Below are 17,903 nucleotides of genomic sequence, written 5' to 3'. Positions count from 1 at the left end.
TATGACAATTCGTGGCGGCCCGTGTCGTAAGATGACTGAGTGCAGCAGGAAAAGCGATACCTGATGTGCTGTAGCAGATGGAAGAGCGGCGGTTTCGCAGTAACGTGTGAGATAGTCCACGCAGATTACAATCCAGCGATTTCCATTCAAGGACTTCGGAAACGGACCTACGAGGTCAATGGCTACTTGATCAAACGGAATTGTCGGGGTCTTCACAGGGTGCAGCAAGCCAGATGGAGTGGCAGTGGGACGTTTGTGGCGTTAACATTACTTGCAATTGGCAACATATTGTTCAATTGTTGAGAGCATTCTGGGCAAGTAAAATCTTTCTTGAGCACGGTGGAGTCCTCGAACCGATCCCAAATGCCCAGAAGTTGGATCATCATGCATGACACTCAATACGTCCGTGCAAAGCGTCTTGGGAGCTACGAGTAGGTATCGCTGGCTGACAGGCGAATAACTCTTTTTTCATAGGAGGCCATCATGCAAACAAAGACGGCTTGTAGCTGCGCTGGCTTGGGCGGCAGCAAAGAGAGGCTGCAGACTGCTATCGCTTTGCTGTTCCCTTCTGAAAACGTGTGTCGGGGTACGCTGGCTCGAGGGTTGATATATAATTGTCGAAATCGTCGCTGTCAGATCCGGTTGTGGCCATTGGCATCCTAGAAAGACAATCTGCGTCTGCATGACGCCTCCCGCTTTTGTACACCACGGCAAAGTCATATTCCTGTAACCTGAGGGCCCAGCGTGTGAGGCGACCACATGGGTCTCGAAGGTTTCGCAGCCAGCAGAGTGAATGATGGTCAGTTACGATAGTAAACGACCGTCTGTACAAATATGAACGGAAACGCTGCACAGCGAAAACTACAGCCAGGCATTCCTGTTCGGTGACTGTGTAGTTTCGCTCCGGCTTGCTCAGGGTACGACTTGCGTATGCGATAACATGCTCTCGTTCATCGTGCCGTTGGACAAGGACTGCCCCGAGACCGATTCCACTAGCGTCCGTGTGAACTTCTGTCACTGCAGCAGGATCGAAGTGAGGTAGGATGGGTTTCGATATCAAAAGAAACTTCAGTTGACGAAATGACGCGTCACAGTCTGATGTCCAGTCAAAAGTGGAGTTTTTATTGAGAAGACACGTCAGTGGGTAAGCAGCGTTGGCAAAGCGATGTATAAAGCGTCTAAAATACGAACACAACCCTCGAGAACTGCGCAACTCCTTCACTGTCTGCGGGGGTTTAAAAGACTCAACAGCGGCAGTTTTCTGGGGATCCGGCATTACACCATCACCATTGACAAGGTGTCCTAGCACCAGCGCTTGGCGCTCTCCAAAGCGGCACTTTTTCGAGTTTAGAATTAGGGCGGCGTTGTGCAGACAATTCAAGACGCGTACTAGACGGTCATTGTGTTCTTTTAAGGACTTCCCAAATATGACGACATCGTCCAGATAGCAAAGACAAATGTCCCGTTTTAAGCCGCGTAAAACTGTGTCCATAAATCATTTGTTTTGCAACAATCCTGGTGTACTATCTGATGTACGTGTTACTCCGGGCATTAGTGACCATTATGTAAATACCGCACAACTGACCATAGCTATTAAAAAAAACAAAAATATGTGAGTCCAGGAAGGTTTACTTCTACGACAGAGCAGACTATACGACAATATCAGAGAAACTACAAGACCATTTTTTGTCTTTTGAATGCATGGCAGAAGATGCAAGCGTTGACGATATTTGGAGCTTGTTTAAAGTCAGAATTAACAGCCTTACTGATACATATATTCCGAGCATTGAAAGTAGTAAACTTGAAAAAAGGCTGAAGCCTTGGATTAATGGACATCTTATGAAGCTCATTCGTAAACGACAGAGGCCTTGATCACAATATTTTAGAACCAAATCAGCATGTTTTTCATAAACTAAAGAACCTAACGACACTTTTTAAGCCAAAGATGAAAGAAAGGCGGAAGAAATACTTTGAGCGGTTGGTTTCTGACTTTCAGTGCAACAATAGAAAAGCTTTTTATAAATTTATGAAGCGCTGCAGTAATGATAAGCACAGTCCTCCGCACATAGTTCATGATGGTTTGATCGTAACAGAAGACAGTGGAAAAGCTACGATATTTAATAATTTCTTCAAATTCGTTTTCCGCTCTCCGAAAGCAGTTCAGACTCAACCACATAGAAATGATTACCCACCCATGCCTCCTTTTGTCCTCTCACACGATGGAATACTTCAGCTTCTGAATAATATAGACGAGTCCAAGGCTATAGGTCCAGACGGGATATTGCCAAGAGTTCTAAAGCATTGTTTCTTAGCAGTGTCTCAGTATCATTATGTAATTTATGACAAATCTCTTGCGCAGGCCAAGCTTCCTGATGAATGGAAAGTAGCTAATGTAGTACCAGTGTTTAAAAGTGGGACAAAATCTGATATGTCTAACTATCGACCAATTTCCCTCACACCGATATGTTGCAAAATCCTTGAACACGTATTATATTCGGCATTAATGCAGCACCTCTCTTCCATTGAGTTTTTAAACCCTCGCCAGAATGGATTTAGAAAAGGTTTTTCATGCACTACTCAATTGATAGAATTTTACCACGATATAGCATCAGTGATTGATGGGAAGGGGCAGCTGGACTGTTTGTTTTTAGATTTTCAGAAGGCCTTCGATACAGTCTCCCACGCGGTCCTAATACAAAAACTAGAAAATCTTAACATTGATCACACTATTACTGCATGGATCTCAAATTATTTAACTCCACGGAAACAGAAGGTAGTGTTAAATGGCACCAGTTCTAGTTTGGTCTCTGTTACATCTGGTGTCCCCCAGATCTGTTCTGGGTCCGCTGCTCTTTCTTGTTTTTATAAATGATATCTCAAATGGAATAATCTCTAACATGCGACTGTATGCGGATGCCTGTGTTTTGTATTCTGTTGTGACAAATGAAATGGGTTCCACACAGCTCCAGGACGATATTTTCCGAATAGAACAAAGGTGTCGGGAAAATTGTCTGTTCTTGAACAGCAAGAAGTGTGTTCATGTTAGTTTCACAAAGAAACGGAACAAGCTTTTTAATACATATTTCTTGGATAATCAAATAATAAAAAATGAAGCAGTTACAAATATCTGGGTGTCATGTTTTCTGAAGATGGGACGTGGGCTTTGCACATATGCATAATACAGCCAGTAAGGCGGGAAGGGCTCTAAGCTTTTTGCAACGAAATTTAAAGAATGTGTCTGTCGAAGTAAAGCAGGCTGCGTATCAGACTTATGTGCGGCCGATATTAGAGTATGCCTGTCCTGTGTGGGACCCGTTCCATCGTGTGCATGTTGACGCCATTGAGCGTATACAATCTGTTGCTGCTCGGTTTGTTATGGGGAAGTATGATCGATTTCTCAGCGCTACCAATATGAAACGTGAACTGTGCTGGTACCCTTTAAATGAATGGCGAAAAAATTTGCGGCCTAAATTGTTCTTCAGCATTTTTCACAACCAAACCGGAATCACTGTTTCAAATTATTTATAGCAACCACATTATGTTTCTTCTCGAAATGACCATAAATTGAAGCTTCGAGCATACCAATGCCGTACTGATTTGTTTAAGTATTCATTTTTTCCGCGTACCATAAATGATTGGAACGCATTGCCAGAGGATGTAGTTTGCCGCAAAATTGTGGATTTGTTTTATGATGTTTTGTGCCCCCCGCTGTAATGCCCTAGTGGCGCTGCGGGTATTTTATGAATAAAGAAATGAATAAAGAAACGTGGCGGGCGCATTGCACAGCCCGAATGGCATAACATGGCATAACAAAATGAACGTTTTGACTTCGGCAGTCCACGGTAGCGCCACAAAACTTCAAAAAGTCCATTCCTAAAATGGTGTCATGCGTAACGTAGGGTAAGACGACGAATTCAGCTTGAAACATTGCGCCACCCACAGACACTTGCGCACTACACACACCCAGAGGCCGCAACGCCTCTCCACTCACACCACAAAACATTGAAGCACGGGCATATTCAAACATCACTTTGCGTCCCAACAAGTGCCTAAACTGATTACTCATCACAGACACAGTCGCACCCGTATCCACCAAAGCTAATGTACACACACCATCAATGAACACACTAATCTTGTTCTTGAGCATTATAGCTGGAGGGATGTTGGCACTCAGCACATTTCCAGTGGCCTCACCCCCATTGGTCGCGCTGGTTAGTTTTCCTGCCGAGGCGACATGTAACACCGCCGCGGTGATGGAGAACGACGTGCACGGAAGGCGGGTGGAGGAGTAACGCTTCTGTCAGATGCAGGGGAATAGTCGCGGAGATTCTCGTTATGGATGTTGCAGTAATACCCACGCGGAGTATTTGATTGTTGAAAAACGAGGCTGTATTGACAACTGTTGGGTGCTGTTGGAGGCACCGGACGGTTATAGCGTGGCGGGAACCTACCGCGGCAGTACCTGGCGATGTGACCTTCGACGCCGCAGTGGTAGCATATCAGCGGGGAAGGTAGAAAATGCTGTTGTGGATAAGAGCTAGGAACAGCAGGGCATATTGTAGGTCTGGCTGAATGCTCATACTGCTCAGGAATCCTGACAGATCGAATTGAAGATCTAGGGGCACTTGAGGCGACGTCATACCTCATCGGGTTGGCAAAATGCATAGGCGGGCAGTCAATAGAAGCTGCAACTTCAGGAGCTTGGCAGAAAGGCTGCACTGCAATCGCTTGTGATGGTGAAGCCGGCCGTCTCGGTACCCTCTGGACAGAGACCTCAGCAGATTCATGCAGGGGAAGTGGGTTGAGCCGTAGAAGTTCTTCCCGCACGATTTGCCGGATAGTCGACGGAAGATGTAGTTGGGCATGGTCATCAAGGCTGGCCACAGTAGGCGCATTGGCCAGCCGCCCAAATTTTGGCGCAATACGACGTGTTTTCAGAGCATGAAAAGCGCAGATGTGTCTAATGACATCGGAGACAGTGCCAAGGATGTCTTTGGCGATTAAAAAGTACACATCAGCCGTGATGCCCTTCAAAATGTGGCCGACTCTGTCTTCCTTGGGCATGTTAGAATTGACACATTTGCATAATCTGAGGATCTCTTCTGTATAGGTGGTACAAGTTTCATCGGGCAGTTGAGCTCTTTGAGCAAGGGTCTGCTCAGCCCACATTTTGCTCGGAACAGAGTCGCCAAAACGCTGTTTTATCTCAGAGGCAAACCGTTCCCAAGTCATCAAGTTGTCCTTGTTATTCTTAAACCAGGTCATCGCCGTATGAGTTAGAAAGAAAACGACATTGGTTGGCATGGTGACGGGTCCCACCGGTTGTACCGACTAACTCGTTGATAATGAAGTAGCCACTTCTCAACATCCTCACCTTCTTCTCCTGCAAACGGTCATGGTTCCCGATAAGGCTGGGACGGAATAGGACTGGAGGGGGCAGGCCTGTCACCAGCCTGGCTTGCAGCGTCGCGGCTTCCACGATTATAGTCAGTGTGGTCCATGATGGTCGGAAGTGGTGGTAGTCCAGCAAGGCGGCGACTACGTCGATACTCCAATTGGTCTTGCAGCGCCCCAGGTAGGGATCGAACGAAGCACCTTCCACCAAGTTGTTACGGTAAAAATAAAAAAGGGGGTGTTTATTTACAGTGCTGAAGCCGCATGACAAGATGAAGCCTACTAGCCCCAGAAACCAATGCTTCTTTATCCTCTTCTGCCGCACCATCACAATCCTTCATCATCGTCAGTAGCGTGACAATATTAATGATGATATTGCCCTCCTTGTCGCTTAGCGCAAACATCTGAATTTTCCTATGCCTAATTTCTTCACCGCTTAGCTCCCACCGTTCTTTAGAGCATGGTCGATTTTCTCCATGTTTCAGCTCCTTATGTTTTACGCTTTGCATCTATTAATTGGCTTTGATAGCTCTGCCCATTCCACCCTGTTTGTTGGGTTGGAGGCGTTCATTTTCTTAGCTAATTTACCTCTCTAACTATCCTACCACCTATTTCTGCCACGCATTCAGTTACGGTACACTAAGGTCTTCTTCCTTAGTTAACGCTGAATATCTGTTCTGTAGCGAGATCCTGAATTCTGCTACCTTCCCTCTCGCTGCTAATTTGTTGATGGACTTCTTTCTTAGTAATCTGTTTCGTTCCCTGTTCAAGTCTAGATTAATTTGGAACCTTATCATTCTGTGGTCACTGCATCACACCTTTCTGATTACCTCTACATCTTGCATAATGCCAAGGTTAGAACACAGTATGAAGTCAATTTCATTTTTAGTCTCCCCATTAGTTCTTTTGTATGTTCCTGAATTCTGCTACCTTCTCTCTCACTACTAATTTGCTGATGGACTTTTTTCTTAGTAATCTGTTTCGTTCCCTGTTCAAGTCTAGATTAATTTGGGACCTTATCATTCTGTGGTCACTGCGTCACACCTTTCTGATTACCTCTACATCTTGCATTATACCAAAGTTTGAACACAGTATGAAGTCAATTTCTTTATTAGTCTCCCCGTTAGTCCTTTTGTTGTTCCTGAATTCTGCTACCTTCCCTCTCGCTGCTAATTTGTTGATGGACTTCTTTCTTAGTAATCTGTTTCGTTCCCTGTTCAAGTCTAGATTAATTTGGAACCTTATCATTCTGTGGTCACTGCATCACACCTTTCTGATTACCTCTACATCTTGCATAATGCCAAGGTTAGAACACAGTATGAAGTCAATTTCATTTTTAGTCTCCCCATTAGTTCTTTTGTATGTTCCTGAATTCTGCTACCTTCTCTCTCACTACTAATTTGCTGATGGACTTTTTTCTTAGTAATCTGTTTCATTCCCTGTTCAAGTCTAGATTAATTTGGGACCTTATCATTCTGTGGTCACTGCGTCACACCTTTCTGATTACCTCTACATCTTGCATTATACCAAAGTTTGAACACAGTATGAAGTCAATTTCATTTTTACTCCCCATTAGTTCTTTTGTATGTTCCTGAATTCTGCTACCTTCTCTCTCACTACTAATTTGCTGATGGACTTTTTTCTTAGTAATCTGTTTCATTCCCTGTTCAAGTCTAGATTAATTTGGGACCTTATCATTCTGTGGTCACTGCGTCACACCTTTCTGATTACCTCTACATCTTGCATTATACCAAAGTTTGAACACAGTATGAAGTCAATTTTTTTATTAGTCTCCCCGTTAGTCCTTTTGTTGTTCCTGAATTCTGCTACCTTCCCTCTCACTGCTAATTTGTTGATGGACTTCTTTCTTAGTAATCTGTTTCATTCCCTGTTCAAGTCTAGAATTATTTGGGACCTTATCATTCTGTGGTCACTGCGTCACACCTTTCTGATTACCTCTACATCTTGCATAATGCCAAGGTTAACAACATAGTATGAAGTCAATTTCTTATTTTGTCTCTCCGTTAGTTCCTTTGTATGTTCCTGAATTCTGCTACCTTCCCTCTCACTGCTAATTTTTTGATGGACTTCTTTCTTAGTAATCTGTTTCGTTCCCTGTTCAAGTCTAGATTAATTTGGGACCTTATCATTCTGTGGTCACTGCGTCACACCTTTCTGATTACCTCTACATCTTGCATTATACCAAAGTTTGAACACAGTATGAAGTCAATTTCTTTATTAGTCTCCCCGTTAGTTCTTTTGTTGTTCCTGAATTCTGCTACCTTCCCTCTCACTGCTAATTTGTTGATGGACTTCTTTCTTAGTAATCTGTTTCGTTCCCTGTTCAAGTCTAGATTAATTTGGGACCTTATCATTCTGTGGTCACTGCGTCACACCTTTCTGGTTACCTCTACATCTTGCATAATGCCAGGGTTAGTACACAGTATCAAGTCAATTTCATTTTTAGTCTCCCCATTAGTTGTTTTGTATGTCTGGTTCCAGTTCTTCCATTTGCTAAGAAAGGTATTCATTATTCCTAAGATATTGTGTTCAGCCCACTCGACTAATACCTCCCCCTGCTATTCCTTAACCCACTGCTATAGTTGCCCACTGCCTGGTCTGCAGCTTGCTTTCTGCTTATTATGGCATTGAAGTCACCCATCAGTGCAGTATAATGTGGTTTTACCTTCCCCATTGCCGATTCTACATCTTCGTGGAAGCTTTCAACTGCCTGGTCATCATGACTATATGTAGGTGCTTATGCTTGTACAACCTTCAATGTATACCACTTATTGATGCTATAGATCTATATTACAATCTATATTCGTTTTGACAAGAAAACCTACTCCTAGTTCTTGTCTCCAAGGTAAGCCTTAATAACACAGTACATGCCCACCCTTCAGTGTATTAAATGCCTAATTTGGCCTCCTAACCTCACTAAGCCCTATGATATCCCATTTCATACCCACTGGTTCCTCGAAGAGCACTGCTAAACTAGCCTTACTAGTAGGGTTCTAGTGGTAAATGTTGCCAGGGCCAGTTTCCAATGGCGACCTGTCCGGAGACAGACATTCTTGGCACCCTCCGCGGTGCTACAGGTCTGACCGCTGCCATAATCAGTTGCTGCGCAGCCGCTGGTGACTGAGGACCAGGGATTTGTTGGAGTATTCATTGGAGGTTGCGGCCAATTACTACTACATGGTGGCTAAATCCTTTTCTGGTGAGGGAGCGCGTTTCCGGAGGTGTTACTAGGATCAGATTGCACCACAAACCTGTTTATGCAGTTCCATCAACATATGAATTTTGTTTTATTAATATTATTCGGTGGAGGATTGCGCGGTACCGAGATTCGAACCACAGTCCTCTTGCACGTGAGGCAGATGTTCTACGTCTGTGCCACTGCTGCAAACCCCATCTTAATTATCCTGAATCTGCCTACAACCCCCCTGCCCCCACCCCTGAGAACATCCTACCCACCTACCCACCATCTATTCATCACCTTCACCCAGGAGAAGAGATTGCAAAAAAGTGAAGCCAAAATGCAATTGATGGAGCTATTGTAGGACTGAAATAAGCAACCAGTAGTGCTAGTGCGTATTTCGGCACCACGTTGTACGGTTGCTGGTGCATTTTTGTTTTATCTTGATGGTTTGGTCTGGGCGCACATCTTCTCCAATGCGGGCACCTCACTGGTGTTGGAAACGTGCATGTGCAGTGGCTGGGCCAAGTCCTCTGAGTGTGCCCTCCCAACCTCTTGGCTGTAATGTGAAACTGAGGGAGTGCTAATATCAGTTTTTACAAAAATTTGGTACCGTGTCTGATCTGCACGCACCTAGAAGAAATGTATGGGAAAGGAAGAGAATCCACAAAAGCAGCCCACAGAACCCAATTTGGGAACCGATCGATTATGAGGACGCATTGAATTCATTCAGAGGTTCACCAGTCAAGCAGACTTGCATAATTAGGATGTGGCAGAGATATAGGTTGACAATATCTGTGCTTTTGTCAACTCAGATAATTGGCTGGACTAGGAGGGAGGATTGTTTTCAGTACAGCTTTGACTATAATGATGAAGGGCCCTCTAGGGTCTCTGGAGTGTCATGCTTCATTCTTTTTACAAGCTTTTTGTTGCCCTATCTCTCTGCGCATGTACGTTTCTGTATTGTGTGCTCAGAGTACACTAATAAGTTATAGAGCAAGAAAAGAAAACCGCTCACAGACAGGGTGATGACACACAACACAAGCGCAATGAGCGCTTGAGTTGTGTGTCGTCACCCTGTCTCTGTGCGATTGCTTTCTTTGCGCTATAACTTTTTATTGTACAGTATGCACCAATCCGCTCAGAAAGAAGTTGTAATGTACTCCCTGTGTTTTAGCTAAACTTTTTTCACTTTCATTGCCCCACATAGAAGGTAGGCCACTGCTGGTACACACTGGATACAGTGCCTAGCTGCTTGGGAGACACAGTGAGTGAAGTTGTGCTGGTGTTGTGTGTGTGCAGAGCACCACCTGGGGCAGCACTTCATTCTTCCTGAGATGGCTGACTGGTGAGTGTGCAATGCATCCTGTCCTGAGAAGTGTCTCTAACGTGAAGCTTGGAGGCATTGAACAATGTTACCAATGACGTGTGGGACACATTTTCCTAGAGTGAGGTTGGTCACCTTACTCTATGCTATAAGGTGTTTACTAAGGCAATCACTAACAGAATCAGGACAATCCTAGACTTCAGTCAAGCAAAAATCAAGCAGGTTTTCGGAAAGTGTACTGTGCTATCAATCATATTCATACCATCAACCAGGTGATAGAAAAAGGCTCGGAATATAACCAGCCCTTATGCTTAGCATTCATTGAGCACGAAAAAGCATTTGACTCAGTAGAAACCTTAACGGTTATACAGGCATTGCGAAATCGGTGTGTAGACAGGGTATATGGGAAAGTATTGGAAGATACCTATAATGGCTGCACTGCAGCTATAGTTCTGCATAAAGTAACAAAATTTTCATAAAGAAAGGTGTTAGGTAAAGAAGCACGATCTCCTTAGTACTGTTCACAGCTTGCTTAAAGGAAGTATTTAGCGATGGAATGGGAGCAGTTAGGGACAAGTGTTGATGGAGAATACCTCAGTAATCTCCGATTTAGTGGTAACATTGCCTTGCTAAGTAACTCTGGGGATAAACTGCAAAGAATGATTGATGGCCTAGACAGGAATAGCAGAAAGGTAGGCTTGAAAATCAATATGCAGAAGACTAAAGTAATGTTCAACAGCCTTGGGAAGGAACAGCACTTTACGTTAGGTAGCAAAACACTGACAGTGGTAGGCAAATATGCATACTTGTAAAGGTAGTAACCGCAGATTTGGACCATGAAAGGGATAAACCAGGAGATTAAGATTAGGATGGAGCACATTTGGAAAATACTCACAGACTATGACTTGCAGCTTACCAGTATTTTACCTATGGGGGCTGAAACGAGGAGGCTAACAAAAAGTGTTCTAATTAAGCTGAGGACAATGCATAGAATTGTGGAATGGAAAATGGTAGGTGCTACTTTAAGAGATATGAAGCATGCATAGTTTGTCTGAGATATTACTCGGGTTAATGACATTCTAGTGAAAATAAAGAAAATATGGGCATGTGCAGGTCACGTAGCACATAGAGAAGACAACCGATGGCCACTTAGGGTAACAAATGGAATTCCAAGAGAAGGAAAGCATAGCAGGGGGCGGCAGAAAGTTAAGTTAGTTGAACGAATGAGGTTGTTCGCAAGGGTCAAGTGGACGTAGCTAGCACAGGACCGGTTAAGTGGAGGAGTATGGGAGAGGCCTTCGCCCTGCAGTGGGTATAGTCAGGCTGATGATGACGATGAAGTTGGTCAATAAAAGTATGCTGCGACAAAAAAAAGAGAACCGAGGTGCGCACCATATACAGGGTATGGTTTTTTTTCTGTTTTATGCACCTGCGTGTGCATGGCCCCTCTTGCATACGTGTCTGTGCATATGGCAACTGCAGTTGCATGCTATTTTTAAGGAAAGGGTCCTATACAGGCAGTTAGAGTGCTCCAGTTTAGACTATTTCGCGTGAACATTCTACGCATTCTTGTTTGGACACTTCATTAACACTTCTTTTTGGGTGAGTTGGTACATTTTTGGAAAACTTTGAAAGAGCGCAAACACACACGACCACTAAAGACAAGAGACGAGACACAAGCGCTGATCTCGTCTCTTGTCTTTAGTGGTCGTGTGTGTTTGCGCTCTCAAAGTTTTCCAAAATTGTTTGGACATTGCAGGCGTCATCTGGGTCGAAGACAGAGGGTTGTGTCAGCTGCAATGAGGCAGCCAAGGTGCTCTGAAATTGCAGATGGATTGTTCCTGCAATAAGGAGCTTTCTCCTAGCTTTTCGATGCCCTTGTGGCTGAGATGAAAATCCTTTGACCGTTACAGTGCATTGTCAACTGCATAAGAAGTGGTATTGCGGATGGATTCATTGATAATGTAATAGCACTGTGTAGAGCAAAAAACGAAGTTGGCACATTCCAAGCTTGGGAGTGGAGAGAGGGACTGGTCAAGCAGGTGTCATTCCTTCCCAGTCGTGGTCATGGGAGCCATCTGGAGCTGTGCAACTCTGGGAGGTGCAATGAGTTGTCAAGGGGAAACAAATAAAAACAAAAGGAGACTTGCAGTGCTGTCAGTTGCGATACTACAACAGTGTTTGCAGGTTAGACAAGGAACTGGTTTTAATCCAGATGGCACATGGACAGGGGATACTTCTCTATGTAGTGGTCTTTCATTCTTCCCTCAGACAGTCTGTAGGAATAATGGTCTTGGTGTTAGAAATGTAAGTGTGAAAGAGTAGACTAAGAGATAGGAGCGCGCTTTTTTCTTGCATGCAAGTGACCTGGATGTGTGACTTGACGGTGTTTGCGGTTCTCTCACTGGCCTGTGGAGGTGGCTTGGTGCATATAAACTCCACAGCTCCTATTTCATGCTTCGGTGCAAGAAACAATGAGCTCTTGAACAAGCAATGTGTTTTATGTTGTACTTTTCCCTTTTACATGCAGTCTGGACTTGTCGGCACATGCACGGGCTGCCAAACACAAGCTGCAGGCTGTGAGTTTCTCCTCTGCTTCACCATCATGTGCTAGTAACTGCTTGGCTGCATGCTGGTATTCCTGCTGGCAAACCTTTGTTGTGGTGTGCTTATTTGGGGGGTTCGCAGTAGTTATTGTATATTTGTATGATGAAAAGACCCCTGCTCATATTGTTAGAACCGTGAGTTTAATGTTTAAGGGAATCACGATCCCGGGACAACCAGCGAGGCCCACAGGGCACTGAAGCCACTTCAGAAAGAGAGTGGGAGCAGAACAGTCCACAAAACACGTCTCTTTTTGATATCTGGGGAAGCTTAAAACAAGCTCCTTGCCACCCAGAACTCTCACTAGCATTTGAGGCCTACAAATCATTGCTTCTACTCTGCCGATCATGCATCCCCTACAGTATGCACACCCTGACAACCGTGGGGCCCATCTCCCTTGTGGGCCGGAAGGAGGCTTTGAAAATGTGCGTAGGCCAGTTCAGCTGTGCTCTAATGTCCTTTCACTACGGAGCAAGAGAGCTCACGTGTTGCACATGTCTCTCCAAAGCGAGGAAAGGATACAGGCTGATTGATCCGCTGAGCTTTGCTCTACCAAGTTCTTTCATTGCTTTTGTGTTTAGGTGGTAATAAAGAAAGTACTATATCCACAAGAAGCCTGTTTTTAAAAGGCTATCCTCATATTATGTGGGCAAGAAAAACTGCAAGCACGCAGCAGAGCGTACATTATGTCAAAGAGAACTCATCTGGAGTGAGCCTGGTGTGCAAACGTCCTGTAGCAAGGACGTTTGTTGTTTCTTGCTGTGGCATTGCTGCGAAAGAATGTAACAGGAAAAGAAACCGATGTTTGGTCCTGGCTATGTACAGCACTGAAAAAAAACATGACACTTGTGATGCCTCTTCAGAGGAGGGCCTGTCTAGTTGCCTTTTCCTCCTTTTGGGCTCTACGTTAAAGAAAGTCATGGAAATGTGTGGTTGTCTAAGTTAGTGCAAACTCAGGATCAAATTGAACAGAAGGATATTCTGATCAGACAGTATATTCCCTTGCCACCTTCTCCTTGAGTGCACCTAAAACGGCACAAAAAAGGCCTTCAGAAAGTACTGAAATGGAGGCAGAAAAGTGCAGTGTCCCACACATTAGATGGTGTTTTCCATGCCACCATTATTTGTGGCAACTGAGGCTGGCCCCCACTTTGTGCAGCATTGCACATGAAGCTGCCATTTTTCTCTTTCAAGTACATTGCAATGCACAGTTCTATACCATATGAGATGTCCATTGTGCCTGTGCAGCTTCACATGCTTCCCATTTTCGGAGATTTCAAGCACAATAAAATAGCCACTCCTATCAATGCAAAGGGGCCTCCTGTGTGCAATGGGTAGAAAGGGAATGTACTGGACAGTTTGCATTGAAGTGCACGCTGTTCTCTTGCATTCCCTAAATAGGTGAGACCTTTTGCCATATTTGTAATGAAAGGTGAAGGCACATTTCATAACTTTAGCTATAAAAGCAACCATTACTGTGTTTGAACATTTTTGTGCTGAAAGATGATTGAACTGCGACTTTGCCATAAGCAACTGAAATGGAGAGGCTGTCTCTATCCTCAGCTGTCTGAAGCACTGTTTGTGGAGCTGGCACGGGACCTGTATGATGAAGTGGATCGGCGGGAGTGCGAGGCCCTGTGGCTTGGAGGTGGAGCTACCTTGGTCAGTGCTGACCGACAGGCCGTGCCCTTCCTGCCTGTCAGTCCCGAGTTGTCTTCCACCCGAAACCAGGTACCCCTCTTTTTATGCAAACTTTATTTATTGCGAATCTTCATATTGTTGTGGGACGCTGTTCCCACCTAGAGATAGACACAGAAGAATGGAGGACACCAGGCAAACACCACTTGCCCCGGCGCTCTTCTTTTGTTCTCTAACCCTCGCACTGGCGCCGCGCGCTCGTCTCGCGCTCGTCCTGCGCTCGTCCCGCGCCTCTTCTTTTTCTGGCGCAGCGCTCCTCGGCGAGCGTCGTAATGTCTTTCCACAGGGGAAGGAAGGGGGGGGGGGGGGGGGGGGGGGAGAGAGAAAGTGTCGGTGAGCTGCTGCAGGCGCTCCTCTTATGGGGTGGCATTTCGTGGGGAAGGCAATGAGGCAGCAGGCGACGACAGTAGTGGTGATGACCCGGTATCTAAGTCGGAGTCAATGCTGGCGCCGTTGACATATCGCTTCATGTTTGACACATGCCCCGGGAAAATGTGGTGCACACCGCATGGTCGATGCTCGGGGAGGTCTTCGAGGCGGTATGTCACGGGGCTGAGCCGTTCAACGACACGGTAAGGGCCACAGTATCGGGGCAAGAGCTTCGTGGCGGATGGTGCGGCAAATGAGGACCAAGTCACCGGACCGGAAGAAGGGAAGTAGTGGTGCTGCCGCATTGGCCACTTGCACACGCGCATAAGCCGTGAGAAGGTTGCGCTGAGCGTCGAGGCAGGCGTAACGATGTCGTTGGGCGGAGTCAGTTGGTGGCGCAGTCTGATGGGGAAGGCCCAACTGCGCGTCGAGAGGGATGGAGGGTGTTCTGCCATGACTTCGAGGGGAGGTCATCTCACGGGCTGGAGCTGAACACCGGATGGGTTCAAAAAGCACATCCGCTGTGATCGGACTGTCAAGTTTGGCATACACCCACATTGCCGCACCCGGTGGCAGAGTCACGGCGGACGCTACAGTCACGGTAGTGACGTCGATCGGCTTGACTCGATGTGGCCACCTCGTTGCGAGGTAACGCACAGATTCTGAGGCACGCTTGGTCGCCGACACCAGGGACTGCCACAGGGCGACACCGAGACTGGAAATCCGGCTAAGCCAACCCGGCCCACGCGGAGTTCAGCTCGCCCGGGGTTCTGTTGTGGTAAAATTAAGGACGACTCCGGCTTGCTGGCACCACCCGCACCCAGGGACCACTGGCCAAATAGGGCTGTCTGCTACAACAAACTCGGTGGAGAAGGTCGTTCCGAGCACTGTCAGATTGACGATGACACGTCTGGCTTGCTCCACCGGGGTGTCGTTAAAAGCTAAGAGCCGGGTTTTGGCGGCTGGAAGAAACCGGTGGGGCTCGTTACCAATAAACGATTTGTCCAGCACATTGACAGCCGCTCTGGTGTCGACCAAGGCCTCTACGTGCCGGTCAAGCAGAGCGACGTCGACGAGTACGTAGGGAGCTTCAGTTGTTATCGAAGCCGACGAAAGGAGGGGACAAGGAGAACGAAGGAGTGTGGGGACGGACTTACTTTATTCAGCGGAACGGTGCCCCCTGAGTTCCGCCAAATCATTTTTCGATGTCGGAAGGCTAGCACAGTCCCTCGCGTAGTGCCCCCTCAGGTCGCAGCGGAAGCAGGTAGTGCGGGTGTCGTTACGCCCGCGTCGGTTAGAGGCCACTGTAGGGACTGCCAATCGAGGAGTCTGCACCGAGACGGTGTGCGCAGCAGACGGTGGCGACCCTCGCGTGGCCAACAAAGTCTATTCCGCCTCGATGGCGAGCGCCATGGCGGCGCAGACGGACTCAGGACGCCCAAAACGGACCAAGCGCTGCACCTCAGGGAGTCGGATGGCGTCGACAAACTCCTCGGTGCCGACCAGGGCCACAACGTTCTGAGGTGCCCCCGGCAGCGACTGCAGAACCAGGTGCTCAATGGCGGCGGCGAGGTCCTGGTATGTCTCCCTGGGTTCTTGACGGCGGGCTCGCAGGCGGTGGTACTGCGCACGGGGTTGACCTGAAGCACTGTAGTGGTTGGACAGGAGGCCCACCAGGACGGTGTAAGAGCCCAGCTGGTCGGGCGGCACATTCTGCAGCAGCTCAGTTGCGCGGCCTCTCAGTTTGGAGGCAAGCATCCATGCCTTCATTTGCTCGTCCCAGCCTCTCGCCGTCGCAATACCTTCCAGTTGGATGCGGTAAGCATCCCACAAGATAGTGCCGTCAAACGTGGGTAATTCCACTACATCCAATGATGTACCCGCGCCGAGCACGTTATTGGCGGCTACGACAGCAGGCCCAGCGACGACAGGGCTGGAGGCAGCGGTGACGGTGACACCTAAAGACTCATGACCTGTGTTCGGCTCGGCTGGCATAAGGCGACGGAAGTCGCGCTGGAGAGCTTCCATCTCCAGAGCCTGGGCAGACAGACGGGCCTCCCATGCGTCCATCTGCTGAGTAACTATATCCAGGAGGCGCTCAATACCGCCATCCAGCTGCTGCGAAGGACCGAGCCCCTCCGAGTGTCTAGATCTAGCTGCGCCAGCTGCTGCATCGTCGGCGCCATCGCCTGGTGGCAGAGTCCTGTCGTCTGGCACGTCGGGTCATTGACTTTGGGAGTGGGTGAGCGGCATGATCCCACCGCTGCCACCAAAATGTTGTGGGACGCTGTGCTCGTCTAGAGAAAGACACAGAAGAATGGAGGACACCAGGCAAACACCACTTGCCCCGGCGCTCTTCTTTTGTTCTCTAACCCTCGCGCGCTCATCACTGCTCGTCCCGCGCCTCTTCTTTTGCTCCTCGGCGCGCGCCGTAACAATATGGAAGGCATGTTGGGCAATGCTCAAGGGAAGATGGGCTCAGCTGATTACCTACCAATAGTGCCTATGCTTTTTCTGAGGATCACTTTGGGAAAATTGGTCTGTGGAAACAAAACTCGCTAGGAGGAGGGGAGATTCTTCCGTTATGCTCAATTCATAAAGGTTTAAACTGCAATACTTTGTGCACTTCTTTGCCTGCTTCTTTTACACATTCAATTGTGGCGTACTATACGAAGGAGACCTTGCTGTTTGAATCATTCAGCTTTAAAGACTTCGAAATATCCAAGTTCTTTGAACTGTGCGTTTGCTAAAACTTCAAGCTGGACTTGTTGGTAACAGCTGGTTGCATACCTACTAACCCTCCCAATTCACCTCGCGATTACTTTACTTACCTTTCCAATTGTACGACCACTGTCCTCCTGGTAAGTTGACTCTGCCTGTCTAAGACAGGGTTTTGAAGAACCGACACTGCGGAGTCTGCAGCTGCATCACAACCGCTTTCACTAGCGTATGCAAGAAGTTAAGCAGCCAATCAAAGCCAAATCAAGCAAAAGTAGTTGTGGCTGGTTGCATTTACGTTTGCTGCTACAGCTGGTTGTATGTATGTGTAGAGCTAGCTAGGCTGCCTTAGTGTGGTCTCGACACTATCAAAACCCAAGGAGAGCTATTTGCAGAAGTTTTTGTGACTCCTAATTTCCCTGCTTCATGACATCGAGGAAAAGCCAACATTTTGCACTTGGTAAAACCTGTGGATGTGAGGCCAAAGGTGAACTCAACTCCGCTCATCAATATTGCTCATCATTGCTCCGCTCATCATTTGCTGCTGGTGTGGACTTTTGCGAGAGGTGCTATCAAGAACCGTGCAGAAGAACT

General features: G+C 46.9%; 1 protein-coding gene across 3 annotated transcripts in view; it reads left to right on the top strand.

Moving 5' to 3' along the window:
• The window catches only part of Git (ARF GTPase-activating protein GIT1), a 267,395-nt gene that overhangs the window by 97,705 nt on the left and 151,787 nt on the right, over positions 1 to 17,903 (top strand). For all 3 annotated transcript variants that reach the window (XM_084580679.1, XM_084580677.1, XM_084580678.1), the window contains exons 8-10: positions 9,896 to 9,941; positions 12,451 to 12,499; positions 14,088 to 14,255. In XM_084580679.1, coding sequence (XP_084436805.1) covers positions 9,896 to 9,941; positions 12,451 to 12,499; positions 14,088 to 14,255 — 263 coding nt within the window. The remainder of the gene's footprint in view (positions 1 to 9,895; positions 9,942 to 12,450; positions 12,500 to 14,087; positions 14,256 to 17,903) is intronic.

The sequence above is a fragment of the Amblyomma maculatum genome, chromosome 10, assembly GCF_055883805.1.
Source record: "Amblyomma maculatum isolate TAMU_Amacu chromosome 10, ASM5588380v1, whole genome shotgun sequence".
Lineage (NCBI taxonomy): Eukaryota > Metazoa > Arthropoda > Arachnida > Ixodida > Ixodidae > Amblyomma > Amblyomma maculatum.
Note: the sequence above shows the minus strand (reverse complement) of the source record. Positions and strands in the feature narration are given on the sequence as shown.